Source organism: Pan troglodytes, chromosome X, assembly GCF_028858775.2.
Source record: "Pan troglodytes isolate AG18354 chromosome X, NHGRI_mPanTro3-v2.0_pri, whole genome shotgun sequence".
In the NCBI taxonomy this organism is placed as follows: Eukaryota; Metazoa; Chordata; class Mammalia; order Primates; family Hominidae; genus Pan; species Pan troglodytes.
In genome coordinates this window covers 65,836,969-65,854,148 of record NC_072421.2, presented here as the reverse complement: position 1 = coordinate 65,854,148, position 17,180 = coordinate 65,836,969, and the positions used below count along the sequence as shown (strand labels likewise).

At 39.4% G+C, this 17,180-nt stretch overlaps 1 protein-coding gene and 1 pseudogene across 6 annotated transcripts in view; both read left to right on the top strand.

The window, feature by feature from the left end:
• The window catches only part of OPHN1 (oligophrenin 1), a 387,278-nt gene that overhangs the window by 344,394 nt on the left and 25,704 nt on the right, over positions 1-17,180 (top strand). For all 6 annotated transcript variants that reach the window (XM_054676181.2, XM_009439212.5, XM_009439209.5 and 3 more), the window contains 1 exon segment: positions 12,800-12,947. In XM_054676181.2, the coding sequence (XP_054532156.1) occupies positions 12,800-12,947 (148 nt within the window).
• On the top strand, positions 14,161-15,691 carry LOC745438 (phosphoglycerate kinase 1-like; annotated as a pseudogene).

Below are 17,180 nucleotides of genomic sequence, written 5' to 3'. Positions count from 1 at the left end.
TTGACCATTAAAACTAACTCTGACCCATGGCTTGAACTTGGAAAAAGTTTATTCCATCAAAGCCATTTTAGTCAGTCTTCTGGGTCAGCAGCTAGTACCACCATTTCCACCTTCTATTACTGCTGTCACTACCTTTTCACAATGATTGCATGAGATGCATAGGAACTGGTTTTGCATCCTGTGCCACCTAGTATTTGACCCTTTAGAAAGTCTCCATATGCTATGAGTTTCCCATTCTTTTAGGATTTATTTCTGCTTTTTTTTTTTTTTTTTTTTTTTTTGGAGACAGAGTCTCCACTTCTGCCACCCAGTTTGGAGTGCAGTGGCGTGATCTAAGCTCACTGCAGTCTCCATCTCCCAGGTTTAAGCAATTCTCCTGCCTCAGCCTCCCAAGTAGCCAGGATTATGGGTGTGCACCACCACTCCCGGCTAATTTTTGTATTTTTGGTAGAGACAGGGTTTCACCATGTTGGCCAAGCTCGTCTTGAACTCCCGACCTCATGTGATCCTCCTGCCTCAGCCTCCCAAAGTGCTGGGGTTACAGGCTTGAGCCACCATGCCTGGTTTTATTTCTGCTATTGTAAAAGGGTAGGTTGTTATTCCGTTCTCAGAACCTGCTTAGAATAAGTCCTTTCATGGATACACAAGAAGCCACTGGGGCATTAGGTAGAGCTTGCTAGGTTTCTTTTCTTGGACCTATTCTAACTCCCTTGTCAGCTCTGAAAGTTTTCTCATTAATATTGGACTGCCAACAGTGAGTTAAGAGATCTTGGGCCCATATTCTCTTTCCTTCCTCCTTTCTTAATAGAAACTGTGGAGTTTTCCGCAAGTTGCCCTTCCCAATTCCACTAGTTATATCTGTAGTTTATAATCCTGTTTTTAAGGTACCAATGTCACCCCTTCATTCAATGAATACTTACTAAATGCTTACTATGGACAGGTGAAGTTCTAGGCTCTGGGGATACAAACAAAACAAAGGCCCTTTTTTGTGGGTCTTATGTTCTGCTGGAGATAAACAATACATCAGGTGGTGGCAAGTGCTCTGAAGAAAAAGTAAAGCAAGGTAGTGGGTTGTTCCTTTATGGAAGATGGTCAGACAAGGCTACTGTTAACGTGTTATTTAGGCAGAGAACTGAATAAAGTAAGGGTACAAGGTATGGTAGATATCTTTGGGAAGAGCAATTCCATGAATAGGGAAAACCTAGTAGAAAGGCCCAAGGCAGCAGTGTGCTTGGCATGTTGAACAGCAAAAAACCAGAGTGTCTGGGAGCAAGGATGACAATCTGCTCCATTTCTCTTCCCAAAAGGAATAGCAGTAACACACAGGTTAATGCCCATTGTTAAAAAAGAGTTTTGAAGTGAGGCCTTTGGAGGGCCACAGACCAGAAAAAGAGGTAAGTGGATTCTTCTTACTACAGCAATTGCCAATATTTCCACATTAAAGTTTGGCTTGAATGTTTGCATCTGTAGGCCAGCTTTGGGAAGGATGTTGCAATCCGTGATGACTGCAGGGTTATTCAGGCCACATTTTAATTTTAGAGAAGACGCACAACAGGAAGTTTCCCCTTTGCTTTTCTAGACTTTTCTCACTTAAAGAGAGTGTGGTTTTAAGCCTACCAAGCACCTTCTCTGAGCTCTGCCTACTGCCACATTGGCAAAACTGCTCTCAACCAGCTCCTTACCAATGAGCCTTTCAGTATATTTTCAGGAGACAGGGCATGTGGACAACACCCTGTCCAGGTGGAATTGTCAGCTCTCATTATAAATCGTAGAAGTCAGTGAGCCCATATCTATCTTAAGGCCTGGGTAGCTTCTTGAAGAAGAACAACCTGTGAGGAAGGGTTTTTTTTTTTCAATGAGAAGTGAATAATTTTTATAACTGGAGCAGGGAAATAAGATCATTTAATCTGACAGAGAGCTTGAAGAGCAATTAAGTTCATATCACCTGATTTGCATAGCATGTAACTGCTTCACTCCCTATTGCTCCGGTCTGAAAATTTCTCTGTTCCTCCCTCCCTTTCTCTACCACTCTCCTCTCCCTCTCCCTGTCCCCCTCTTTCACTCTCTCTCCCTCCGTTCCTCCCTCTCCCCTCTCTCCCTCCCCCCTCCCCACCTCTTTGTGTGTCTTGTGTTTTCTCTTTCTCTAAGGAAACATAGGTTTAAGTTCTTTTTAGGGTTCATAATAATTGCAATAACTACCACTTACTGAGTGCTCAGTATGTTCCAGGCTAGGTTCTTTACATCAGGTATACCTTGCTTTATTGTGCTTTACTTTATTGCTCTTTGCAAATATTTTATTTTTAAAAACAATTTGAATGTTGGTGGCAATCCTGTTTCGAGCAAGTCTATCAGAGCCATTTGTCCAACAGCATGGGCTCACTTCTTGTCTCTGTGTTACATTAGGAAAATTCTTGCAGTATTTCAAACTTTTTTTTCCTTCTTACATCTGTTGTGGTGATATGCGTTCAGTGATCTTTGATGTTACTATGTAATTGTTTTGCGGCTCCATGAACTACACCCAGACAAGATAGCAAACTTAATAAATAAATGTTGTATGTTCTGACTGCTCCGCCAATCAGCCATTCCTCATCCCTCTCCCTCTCATGCTTCCCTATTCCCTGAGACACAACAATATTGGAATTAGGCCAATTAAAAACCCGACAAAGGCCTCTAAGTATGCAAGTGAAAGAAGGAGTTGCATGTCTCTCATGTTAACTCAAAAGCTAGAAATGATTAAGCTTAGTTAGGAAGGCGTGTTGAAAGCTGAGATAGGCTGAAAGCTAGGCCTCTTGTGCCAAACAGTTAGCCAAGTTGTAAATACAAAGGAAAAATTCTTGAAGAAAATTAAAAGTGCTACTCCAGTGAACACACAAATGATAAGAAACCAAAATAGCCTTATTGCTCATAGGGAGAAACTTTTAGAGGTCTGGATAGAAAATCAAACCAGCCACAACATTCCCTTAAGCCAAAGCCTAATCCACAGGAAGGCTGTAACTCTTCAATCTGTGAAGGCTGAGGAAGTAAGGAAGCTGCAAAAGAAAAGTTTGAAACTAGCAGAGGTTGGTTCACGATGTTTAAGGAAATAAACCAGTTCCATGACATAAAAGTGCAAGGTGAAGCGACAAGTGCTGATGTAAAAGCTGTACCAAGTTATCCAGAAAATGCAGCTAAGATCATTGATGAAGGTGGCAACACTAAAAAACACATTTTCGGTGTACGTGAAATAGCCTTCTATTGGAAGAAGATGCCATGTAGGACTTTCATAGCTGCAAAGAAGTCAATGCCTGGGTTCAAAGTTTCACAGGACAGGCTGACTCTTTTCATTAAGGGCTAATGCAGCTGGTGAAGCCAAGGCTCATTGACCATTCTGTAAATCCTAGGGCCCTTAAGAGTTATGCAAAATCTACTCTGCCCATGCTCCATATGTGGGACAACAAAGCCTAAGTGACAACACATCTGTCTACAGAATGTTTTACTGAATATTTTAAGCCCACTCTTGAGACCTACTGCTCAAAAGAAAAGCTCTCTTTCAAAATATCACTGCCCATTAACAATGTACTAATCACCCAGCAGCTCTGATGGAGATGTGCAAGGAGATTAATGAATGTTGTTTCCATGCCTACTAATACAACATCCATTCTGCAGCCCATGGATCAAGGAATAAAGTAACTTTCCAGTCTTATTATTTAAGAAGTAGATTTCATCAGGATTTAGATCCCATAGATAGTGATTCCTCTGATGAATCTGGGCAAAGTAAATTTAAAACCTTCTGGAAAGCATTCACCAATCTAGATGTCATTAAGAATATTAATAATTTATGAGAGGAGGTCAGAATATCAACAAAATAACAGAGGTTTGAAAAAATTAATTACAACCTTCATGGCTGACTTTGAGGAGCTTAAGCCTTCAGTGGAGGAAGTAACTGTAGATGTGGTAGAAATAGCAAGAGAACTAGAATTGGAAGTGGAGCCTGAAGACGTGACTGAATTGCTGCCATCTCAGGATAAAAGTTCAATGGATGAGAAGTTACTTTTTATGGATGAGCAAAGAAAATGGTTTCTTGAGGTGGAATCTACTCCTGGTGAAGATGCTGTGAACATTGTGGAAATGATAACCAAGGATTTAGAATATTGCATAAACTTGGTTTACTAAAGCAGTGGCCGGGTTTGAGAGGAGTGACTCCAATTTTGAAAGAAGTTCTGAGGGTAAAATGCTATCAAACAGCATGGCATGCTACAGAGAAATTTTTTTTTGTGAAAGGAAGAGTCAATTGATGCAGCTAACTTCATTGTTGTCTTCTTTTAAGAAATTGCCATAGCCACTCCAGCCTTCAGTAAGCACCATCCTGATCAATCAGCAGTCATCAACATAGAAGCAAGACCCTCCACCAGCAAAAAAGGGTATGATTTGCCAAAGGCTCTGGTGATTGTCAGCATTTTTTAGCAATAAATTATTTTTAATGAAGGAATGTACACCGTATTTTTAGGAATCATGCTATTGCACACTTACTAGACTACAGTGTAGTATAAGCACCATGAAACCAGAAAAAAATTGTGTGGCTCAGTTTATTGTGATACATATTTTATTCTGGTGGTCTGGAACCAAATCCACACTATCTCCTAGGTATGCCTGTATGTTACCTCATTCAACCATCACAACAACCCTATGAGGTAGATGGTATCACTATTCTCATTTTGCAGCTGACATTTTCGAAATGCAAACTGAGCTTCAAGTTTGAGATTCATATAGTTTAAGTTTCTTGCCCCTGGTTACATAGCAAAGCTCCAACACAACTGACTCTGACTCTGTCCTGACTCTTTGACCTCTACTTTGTACTCTCTCACCTCTATTTTGTACTCTCTCTTCCCAATTATAGTTGGTGAAGGAATAAATGAAAAAAAAAGTTCTATTATTTAATATGCTCTAAAGGGCCTGGTAGCCAAAATTCATCCATTCATTTTAAAAACTGTCATTGAGCTGCTTTATCTTGCCTCGTGCCCTACTCAGCCCTAGTCTCTAGAGAGGAATCACGAAAAAAAATCTCTGCTGTCAGAAAAGTTATGGGACTTGGGGGTATCTGGAACCAACTAACACTCAGGATGCAGTGTAATAAAGACTGTGGTGAAGATGTGCATTGGATGCTGTGGGAGCCCACGGAAAGGGAACTTACCTCTCTATTGGGAATCAGAGAAGTCTTCATACAGTGGGTAATGCATGATGTGAGTCCTGAAAATCAGAGGAGTAGATTAATTAATTAACCTTCTGTAAGAAAAGTCCTCCTATAACAGAGGACTGCAAATTATTTGGCTTAAATATGATGGAGAGGAGTTCATTTTTCTCTCACATAAAAGTCTAGCAGTGAATAGTCCAAGATCAATGACATACTTCTGCCATCCTCACCACTTGGCTTCAGTTTCTTGATCCTAGATAGCTATTCCGTTTGTCCCCATTTACTAGCCAGAGAGAAAGGGAAAAAAAGACAGAATGTAATACAGACAGCTTCTTCATAAAAGCATGACCCAGAGGCTTTCATGCATTATTTCTACTTGTATTCTGTTATCTAAAACTTAATCACATGTCCTTACCTAGCTGCAAGGGAGACTAAGAAAGGTAGGCATGGGTGCCCAGCTACCATTCAGTGACTTCCATTAGTAAAAGTAAGAAGGGGAAGGTGGGTACCAGTAAGCAATTAGCAGTCTCTTCCATAAAGGGTAAGAGTGAAAGTGTTCTGTGTATAGATCACTCTGGATACATACAGGAATGAGACACCAGAGAAATTAAGTTCCATAAAATAACCAAAGAACTAAATAACTAAGAGACTAAAGAACTTTAATAATTCAGCATGGCTATAGTGGAGGGTGAATGTAGGGGAATAGTGGAAGATGGGGCTGGAGATTTCAGGATGTGGCCAGATTATTGAGTACTTTGTGTGCTAACTAAGGAATTTGGCCTTTGTCCCGAAGACAGTGAAGAGTCATTGAAACATTTTAAGCAGTGGAGTAACACAATTAGATTAGAGTTGAGAAAGATCACTCTACCTGCACTTGGGTAGACAGATTAAAGACAGGAGTGGCTGGAGACAGAAGGAACAATTAGGAGACTATTATAATCATAGAGAGACATGATGAGACTCAACCAAGTCAGTGGTAGTGAGCAGAGGGGACAGATTAGAGAGACATTAAGGAAGTATAATTGATAGAACTTGGTGACTAAATGGATGTGGGATGTGAGAGAGGGGGAGGATTTTAAGATAATAATGTCCAGATTTGTGGCTTGGACATTGGCATTGTTTTAGATAATAAAAAATTTTAAGGGACGAAAGTGTTTAATTCTAGAAATGTTGAATTTGAGATACCTCTGGGATATCCAGAAGGCAACATTGAGCAGTTAGTTAGATATATTGGTATAGAAACCAGTAGAGAAACTTGGTAGTGCAAGCCATGTGAGTGGATGACACGGTTGAGAAAGCGAATGAGTGCAGACAAGTGAGATCATTAGAAGGTTGAGGACATAATCCCGGAGAACATTAAATTTCAGAGAGAGCCAGTGAAAGAGACGACAGTGTTCAGAGAAGCAGAAAGGTAAAGAGAGAGGAATTTTTAGAAATGGATTGGTTAAATGTGTTAAATGTTGGAGCACAGTCAAAATAAAAATTGAAAAGTACCTGTTGGAGTCAGCAATCAGCAGGCCAGTGGTGATCATTGTAAAAACAGTTACAGAGGAGTGATGTGGGCAGAGACAAGGTTGAGGATCAACTGGCGGATGAAGAAATGGAGACTTAACTGTCTGGAAAGTGTAGAAGAAAATGAATGAGATGGCAGTGGGGAGTAGCTTGGGTTCAGACAGGAGAGACTTAAGTTCATTTAAATGCTTTTGAGAAACAGTATTGTGAGAAAGGAGATGAATGATGGAGGAAGGTCCCTGAGAAACAGGAAGAGATGAGATGGGATCCAGAGCATAGGTAGAGGCATTCTCCTTAGAAAGTGAGGAGAGATAAAGTAGGTTTATAAGTGTGGATGTCAATGAGTTTGTCAGTATGGGGACAGAAAGTTGAAGTTGTTTACTTTATTTATTTATTTATTTATTTATTTATTTATTTATTTATTTTGAGACAGTCTTGCTCTGTTGTCCAGGATGGAGTGCAGTGGTGCAATCTGGGCTCACTGCAACCTCCACCTTCCAGATTTGAGCAATGCTCCTGCCTCAGCCTCCTGAGTAGCTGAGATTACAGGCATGCTGCAACATGCCTGACTAATTTTTGTACTATTAATAGAGCTAGGGTTTCACCATGTTGGCCAGGCTTGTCTTGAACTCCTGGCCTCAAGGGATCCGCCTGCCTCAGCCTCCCAAAGTGCTGAGATTACAGACATGAGCCACCGCGCCCAGCCGAAGAAGTTTACTTCTAATGACCTCCCTTTTCTCTGAAGTATGAGGTGACGCCATCTGTGAGGGAGGGTGTCTATGGTCTGGTATATTATGAATGGCTCAGCAAGGATGTCTTCTAACTGAGCAAAGGGAAATAATATATGATGCGTTTATCTCCATTAATAACACTCACTTGGGTTCAATCGGAAGAGATTGTTGGATGGACAGATGCATGGATGGATGCCTATAAACATAATAAATATGTATTCTGTTTTCCTCCACTCAATGTTTTCAAAATGTTTTTTTAGAAGTTTAGTTCAGGGTTAAAATTTTCTTGAATCCCATCTGCATTAAGTAAGTATATTCTCATTTGTTATTCCTCTTCATTATTCTAGACCAACATTTTTCAGCCTTGGTATTATTTTGACATTTTGGGCCAATAATTCTTGTTGTGGGGACTGCCGTGGGCATTGTTGGATGTTTAGCAGGATTCCTTGCCTTTCCCCACTAGATGCCAACCCCCCTTCCACAGTTGTGACAATAAATATTTTCACAGATGTCATGAAATGTCCCCTGGAAAATAGAATTGGCCCCAGTTAAGAGGTTGTATTCAAAACCAAATGGAAGGGCCCTGGAGAGAGAGAGAGAGAGAAGGGGGATTTAAGCTAGACAAATACTCATGTACATTTATCAGTTGATCATGACAACTATACTCATAGACATGATCTTCTTTTGGCAAATTAGACAACTGAGGCTCAGAGAGGTTAAATGACTTGCCTAACATGACAGAGGCCATAAGTGATAGAGCTGGGGTTTGAACTCATGTGTGTTAGATCCCTACAATTTAGGTTCTTTCTTAAACAACAATAAAAAATATTTTAGAGGGTGTCCTTGTTTTCATTTTTATTATGTTTTAAAAAATCAAACTAAACTTAAAATTCAGCACAAAAATTTAAATAATATAGAAGTGTATAGACTAAAACAGGAATGTATCTGTTGACATTCCTCTGTAATCCTATTCACTTTCCTAGAGGTTATGATTGTGATTGTTAACAATTTAATGTGTATGCTTTTAGACCCTTTTCTTTGCAATTATAAATGACAAAGGACAGTGCGTTCATACACACACAAAACTATTTTTGAATAATGACATCATACTATATATACTGTTCCATAAGCTACTTTAAAATATTTAATCTTTCCACCTCAGTTCTTACAAATCTACATCACCACCTTTTAACAGTTGTGTAATATTCCTCAGTGAGTGAACCACAATTTATGTAACTTTCCCATGTTAATAGATATTTATGTAGTTTTATTTTTTTTATGGTACATGGAACTTGCATAGATATCAGTGTGTGTATGTGTCAGGATTTCTGCTTAATAGGGGTTTTAAAAGTAGGGAGATCAGAGGGCATGCCTATTTAAAATCATGATTGCTACTACCAGATTGACCCCCAATATGGATAAACCAAATCACCCTCCCAATAACAGCTTATAAAGGTGACTGTTTTTACCCACTTCTTTGTCAGTTTAGGACAATATCGATTTTTCTTAATTTATCAGTCTAATAGGCAAAATGTGATATCTTGTTTGAATTGTAGTTTTATAATTATTAGTGAAGTTGATTTTTATGTTCACAAGCTATTTCATTTTCTTTTCCTTTGTATGTCCTTTTCAATGGCTGGTTGCTTCAAAATCCTCCCCTCTCCAGGCCACTCCCACACTAAACTCTTCACCTAAGGCAACCACTAATCAGTTCTGTCAGTATAATTTGTGTTTCCTAAAGTTCTGTATAAATGGAATAATGCAGTACATACTTTTCTTTTGGTCTGGCTTCTTTGGTTCAGCATATTTATTCTGAGATTAATTTAAGTTGTTATAGTGAGTCAATAGTTCATTCCTTTTTAGTACTGAGTAGTATTCCATCATATATACCAAAATTTGGTTGTCTATTCACTAGTTAATGGACATTTGGGTTGTTTCAGTTTGGGTCTGCTGCAAACATTTGTGTACAGTCTGTACGACTATATGTTTTCTTTTTTCTTGAGTAAACATGAAGGAGTAGAAATGACTGAGTCACATAGTAATTATACATTTAATTTTTAAAGAAAACGTAAAACATTTTTCTTAAGTAACTGTATCATTGTACTTTCTGGAAGAGACTGTAAAACTCATGTTAATTCTGTATATGTTTGGTGGAATCCTCCAGCTAAACTCTCTGGGTCTAGAGATTTCTTCTTTGGAAGTTTTTAAACTATGAATTGAAATTTTTTAATGGTTATAGGACTATTCAGATGATCTATTTCATTGGGTGGTTTTTTTTTTTTTTAATTCACTATGACATTGTATGATTTTACATTCCCATCAGCAGTGAAAGTTCCAGTTCCTCCATATTCTTTTCAACATGTGGTATGGTCAGTCTAAAAAATTTCAACCATTCTAATAGGTGTTCAGTGGCATCGCATCATGTTTTTAGCATGCATTTCCCTATTGACTTAATGATGTTGAACTTTTTTTATGTTTGCCATTTGTATGTTTTCTTTGGTAAAGTGTCTATTCAAATATTTTGCTTATTCTTTAAAAACTGATTTACTTGTTTTCTTATTATTGGGTTATTGAGTTTTGGGAGTTCTTTATATAATATATATATAATACAAGTTCTTTATCAGACATATGATTTACAAATATTTTAACTCAGTCTGTGGTTTTTCTTTTCATTCTTAACAGTGTCTTTTAGAAAATCATGAGTTTTCAAATTTGATGTTCAGTTTATTGATTATTTTATGAATCATTGTATCTAAGATATCTTTGGCTAACCTAAGATTACAAAGATTTTTCTCCTTGAAATTTTATAGTTTCAGCTTTTAAATTTGATTATAGCCCATTTTGAGTTAGTTTTCTTCTGTGGTATAAGATACGAATTGAAGTTTTTTTTGTTTTTTGTTTTTTTGCCTATGTATATCACATTGTTCCAGTACCATTGCTGTCCTTTCTCCACTGAATTGCCTTTGTAAAATAAATAAATAAATTTATCTGTATAGATGTGGGTCTATTTCTGGGCTTTCTATTTTGTTCCATTGATCTATTCACCTATCTTGACATCAGTGCCACACTGTCTTAATTGTTGTAGCTTTATAATAAGACTTGAAATCAGGTAGTGTTAGCTTTCCAACTTTGTTTTTCTTTTTCAAGATTGTTTTGGCTATTCTAGGTTCTTTGCATGTCCTTATACATTTTTGAATCAGCTTGTCAATGTCTACATACAAGCTTACTGGTATTTGGGTTGTGTTCAGTCTGTAGATCAATTTTGTGAGAATTTACATCTTAACACTATTGAGTCTTTATACCTGCAAACAAAATATATCTCAGTTTATCTAGATTTTCTTAATATTTCTCAGCAATATTTTGAAGATTTTAGTGTACAAAATCTCTCTGGCACTTTGCCTTGCAAATTCTCACTTCCTTGTCTTTCCCATACTCCCAATTCAGTCTTCTCAACGTAGGGATACTACTGGGTTCCACTTGGGTTCCCCTTCCTGCACTGCAGCCTGCAAAACTCTAAGCTGGGAAACTCATAGGGCTGACCTCATTTGTTTTTTTCAGTCTCTCAGCATTCACTGTCCTTCACTGCTGGATTTCCAATGCCTTTAAAACTACTGTTGCATGTATTTTTCCTAGTTTTGTTTTGTTTTTACTTGTTTCAGGCTAAATGAGTAAAACTAGTTTCTGTGCCCTATCTTGGCCGGAATAAGATAGTAGCTGTTTGTAGTAGTATTTTAGTAGTAGTAGTTAGTAGCTGTTAATAGTAGTAGTATTTTCAGGTGACAGTTTGGCCTTTTACATTAGAATTGCAAATGTATTTGTTTTTTGCCCCAGCAATTCCAGTCCCTCTTCTAGGTGGTGGAGATAGAGCAGTGAACATGACAGACATGCTTCTATGTTGTGTAAAATCTAGCTTGGAGACAGACAGCAAACAAAATCAATAAGTAAAACGTGTTCTATGTTAGAAAGTGATAGGAAATGCTGAAGAGAAAAAAAATTAAAATGGAAGGAAGATAGGAATGCTTGCGTAGAGGGAGGCATGTCATTGTTTTAAATATATTGACCTGGAAGGGCTTACTGAGCAGGGTATGTTTGATTAGAATCCTAGAAGAATGGATATCTGAAGGAAGATCAGTCTGGGTGGAAGAAACAGTCAGTGCAACGACCTCATGTATTCGAAAAATAGCAAGGAATATTTGTAACAACGACTACACTGTTTGAGCTCACAAAATGGTGGCTCTTTAGACTATTATTACTAATGATGGTGGAATTAGGAATATGACCTAGAACCGTATGGCCTCAACATTAATCTGCTTGCTGTTAAGTTACATTTTGTCTTCCTTACAATCATGAGGCATATACTCACGGCTTGTGATTGTTCATGCATTGTTTCTTATCATTGTCCACCTTTTACACAGGCTTGCCTTGTGTTCTCAATCATGTTATTTCCATGCCCATGTAGTCTGTGTTGACCCTTGCCTGATGGCATATTGGGCTCTGACATTTCTCTTTACACTAATCACTGGGGTTGATTTTGTTAGTCTCACTGGCTAGACAGTGGTCTCCTTTCTCCATCGCATATGTGTATCATCCCATAGTGTATGCACTTGGGCGAAAAGGTTGGTCTCCATGGAGACCGGAAAATCCTTAAGTACACATGAGACATTATATAAAAATTCTAATCACAGCTCCTTCTGCATGCCTTCGGCACTTCTTATAGCATCCAAGGCACTATGTTGTTGCTTTTTAATTTTATTTTACTTTTTATTGAATAGGTAATGTACCATGGCATGAAATTATAAAAGAACAAAGTGACATAGGAGGGAAAACACAGTTGTTCTCCCTGTATTCCCCAGCCAATCATTAGTCCTACCTTGAGACAAACAATGTAATCAGATTCTTTGGTATCCCTTCAGAACTATTTAAGGCATATGGGCATGTAATTGTGTTTAGTCTCCTTCCATGTCCTACCCCCACCCATAGAAGGCACCTTGAAAGCTCCTTTAATTTCTTTCTTACCACACTCTGTGAAGTGGGTGATGCTGTCCCTATGTTACGGATGAGAAAGCCGAGGCTCAGAGAAGTGAGGTGACTTGCCTAAGGTCTCCCAGGAAGGACATGGAAAATCCAGGACTAATGCCATCTTTTATAGGCATTTTTTCTTCCAAACTGAGAAGTGCCAGGTTCTGTGCCTTGAGCATAGTAGGAGATACCTAAACATTTACCTGTAGCTAGAGTGATTAAGAAAATCTCTGATTCTTTGAGTCATGTTAGTATTCACGTTACAAACTCTAGATATAAGGCCAGCAAGCATCAACTGGTGGGTAGCATTCAGAAGACAAAAACTTGATCTAATTATTCTCTAGATATCTTCCTTCTTTCTCCACAGATCTATTTAGGTCCACCTGAGGAAAGCGCTGCACCGCCAGTGCCTCCGCCTCGGGTGACAGCAAGAAGGCACAAACCAATCACAATTTCAAAGCGCTTGCTGCGAGAAAGGACGGTTTTCTATACTTCTTCCCTGGATGAAAGCGAAGGTCAGTACTGAGGTTCACCTTTAGCTTCTGAATGGTGATTAGACACAAAGAGGATATCGAAGGGCAGAAGCGGTGGCATGACCATTTTTCTCTCTATAAAAGTAGACCTTTCCTGGCTCCTGAGCTTAAAAGCAGCCAGGGTTTGTAGTTTGTGCTCAGAGAGGGGATTAAGCCTTTGACAGCAGATAGGATGGTGATGAGCTTGTAATGGAAGTTACCACGTGGAGGATCCCTATAAGGCCAGTGCAGGATCCAAGGTGTTCTTAGATTTATGCCCCCAATATATTGAAATGGGTGAGCAAGGTGAATGTTGTGAAATTTTAAATTCAAATATAGCAAACACGGATTGGATAACTACTATGTGCCAGGTACTGTGCTAGGTGAAATTAAGATACATTGCTTGCCCTCACAGAAGAAATGGAGACATAGATAAGTGAAGAAATAAATGCCTTCAGTGGAATAATTGCTAGTGTGGAGACTACACCCATTCTAAATGTGCCTCTGCCCTCCTACTCCACTAAGACCATTTTTGTCAGGTTTGCCAATAATCTCCATGAGGCCAAACCAAATAGCTACAACATTGTTCTCATCATACTCAGTTTGTGAGTAGCATCTGACACAGTTGACTAACTCCACCTTCTTGAAACACTTTATTCACCTGGCTCTCAGGATACCAGATTTTCCTTTAATCTCACCAGATAATCCATCTCAGTCTTCTCTCCTGGTTTTCCTTCTCTTCCCAACTTTACATGTTAGAAGGTCCCAGAGCTTTTTTCTTAGTCCTGTTCTCTGATCATGTTCTTTTCCTGTGTGATCTCATTAAATTTCATGGTTTTACATACCATTTAAATGCTAAAGATGATTTCCAAATTTATCTAAGATTGATATCTTGCCTCTTTTGTCATATCAAATTTCCTGCTCAACAGTTCTCCTTGGATGACTCATGGGCATCTCAGTTTACACTGTGCAAAACATAACTTGATGCCTGACTCTTTCTTAACCTGCTCCTACTCTGGTCTCCTCCATCTAAGTAATTGGCAGCAGCAGTCATCCAGTTGCTAAGGTCAAGAACTTTGGAATCATCCTTGGTTACTACTTTCCCTTTTTCCTTCATATTGAATCCATTGGCAATTCTTGTCAGCTCTACCTGCACATTATATGCTAACTTCTACTACTGCCCACTGCTTCTATCGCTGTAAGCCACTATTATCTCTTACCTGGTATCATTGCTTGCCTTCTTCCTTGCCTGTAATTCATTCTCCCTGGCAGCCAGTAACAGCACATCCTTTAAAATATGGAAATCAGGATTCTGCAAGCTTCCCAAGCACACATCAGCAGCCGGCTCCCTTACTGTCTGAATCATCGACCTCTCTCCATTTCCAAAATGTCGCTTTCTAACAAGCTGACATTGGACAAACCGGACGTCAAAGGGCAGCGGGTCATTATGAGAGTGGACTTCAATGTTCCTGTGTAGAATAACCAGATAACAAACAACCAGAGGATTAAGGCTACTGTCTTAAGCATCAAATTCTGCTTGGACAATGGAGCCAAGTCAGTAGTCCTTATGAGCCACCTAGGCCAGCCTGATGGTGTCCCTATGCCTGACAATACTCCTTAGAGCCATTTGCTGTAGAATTCAAATCTCTGCTGGGCAAGGATGTTCTGTTCTTGAAAGACTGTGTAGGCCCAGAAGTGGAGAAAGCCTGTGCCAACCCAGCTGCTGGGTCTGTCATCCTGCTGGAGAACCTCCACTTTCATGTGGAAGAAGAAGGGAAGGGAAAACTCTGGGAACAAGGTTAAAGTGAGCCCGCCAAAATAGAAGCTTTCCGAGCTTCACTTTCCACGCTAGGGAATGTGTATGTCAATGGTGCTTTTGGCACTGCTCACAGAGCCCACAGCTCCATGGTAGGAGTCAGTCTGCCACAGAAGGCTGGTGGTTTTTTGATGAAGAAGGAGCTGAACTACTTTGTGAAGGTCTTGGAGAGCCCATAGCGACCCTTCCTGGCCATTCTGGGTGGAGCTAAATTTGCAGACAAGATCCACCTGATCAATAATATGCTGGACAAAGTCAATGAGATGATTATTGGTGGTGGAACGGCTTTTACCTTCCTTAAGGTGCTCAACAACATGGAGACTGGCACTTCTCTGTTTGATGAAGAGGGAGCCAAGATTGTCAAAGACCTAATGTCCCAAGCTGAGAAGAATGGTGTGAAGATTACCTTGCCTATTGACTTTGTCACTGCTGAGAAATTTGATGAGAATGCCAAGACTGGCCAAGCCACTGTGGCTTCTGGCATACCTGCTGGCTGAATGGGCTTGGACTGTGGTCCTGAAAGCAGCAAGAAGTATGCTGAGACTGTCACTTGGGCTAAGCAGATTGTGTGGAATGGTCCTGTGGGGGTATTTGAATGGGAAGCTTTTGCCCAGGGAACCAAAGCCCTCATGGATGAGGTGGTGAAAGCCACTTCTAGGGGCTGCACTACCATCATAGGTGGTGGAAACACTGCCACTTGTTGTGCCAAATGGAACACAGAGGATAAAATCAGACATGTGAGCACTAGGGGTGGTGCCAGTTTAGAGCTCCTGGACAGTAAAGTCCTTCCTGGGGTGGATGCTCTCGGCAATATTTAGTACTTTCCTGCCTTTTAGTTCCTGTGCACAGCCCCTAAGTCAACTTAGCATTTTCTGCATCTCCACTTGGCATTAGCTAAAACCTTCCATGTCAAGATTCAGCTAGTGGCCAAGAGATGCAGTGCCAGTAACCCTTAAACAGTTGCACAGCATCTCAGCTCATCTTTACTGCACCCTGGATTTGCCTACATTCTTCAAGATCCCATTTGAATTTCTTAGTGACTAAACCATTGTGCATTCTAGAATGCATATATGCATATTTTGCCTGTTAAAAAAAAAGTGAGCTGTGTTAGCTTAGTTCTCTTTTGATGTAGCTTATCCTGATTAGCTTTGTCACTGTTTCACTACTCAGCGTGGAAACAAGATGAAATTCCATTTGTAGGTAGGGAGACGAAATTGATGATCCATTAAATAAACAAGAAAAGTGTCCATTGAAACCATGAAAAAAATGGAAATCAGATCACATCATTCCCTCTGTGCCAAATTTTCAGTAACCTCCCTTCATACCTAGAATAAAACTTGCATTTTATTCTTCATTATATGACTGTTGCTTATTTCTGTGACCTTCATTTCTGAACTTTGCTCTCTCACTGTCTCTTTTGCTCTCTACTGTAATCTCATTGTTCTTGCAGGTCCTTACTTGTGTCAAACTTACCTAAGGGCCTTTGCATTTGCTACTCTCTTGGCCCTAAACATTCTTCCTCCAGAACTTCACAAGGCTCACTCTTTCATTCAGGTGTCTACTAAATGCTGTCTTCTCATAGAGACCTTTTCTTAACATTCTACTTAAATAGTTCTTTCTCCTCCTCCAATCACTCCCTATCCCTTTATATGGCTTTATGCAACTCATATCCCCTGCTTCTGTTTGTTCACATGTTTATTATCTCTCTCTCCCATTAGAATGTAAAATCTATTTGATTACCAGGCCCTAGAACAACTCCTGGTATACATATCATGTATTTAGTAAATATTCTAAGAATGAATGAGTGGATGTATAAGGAATGATGAAGAGATTATCACTTAGGTTAAGGGATCAACTCTTTGACAGAGGAGGTGAGCTGGCATTCAGGAGAAAGTGGAGGGGAACATTGGATGCCTGTCTGTTGTTCCATAGTCTCATTTTTACAGAATGGGTTTATTTGTTTATTTACAGTCTCCCCAAATATAAACTCTATGCCAGTGGCCACTTGTTTTTTTTACTATATCCAAAGCATGGGCACAGTGCCAGGCATATAGTAATTCCTTAATAAATGAGTGCAAAAAATGAATGAACTGTGTGTCAGTAGATAGAAGGTCTAATTTAATCTTGGCTACTAGCCTGCTGATTAACTTGAGCTAGTCACTTCCCCTCTCTGGACCTCAATTTGCCCCTCTGTGGTGATGAGGGCTTTGGGACAGAAGATCTCCAATGAGGTTACCCAGTCTAGACATTTTTTATTTTTAACTTTTTTAAAAACTGAGCTATAATTCACATACCATAAAATGCACCATTTTAAAGCGTACAGTTTAATGGTTTTTAGTAAATTTTGTGCAACTATCTTATTCCAGAACATATTCATCATCCCAGAATCCCAATACTTTTAAGTTTACTTCTCCCCCAAC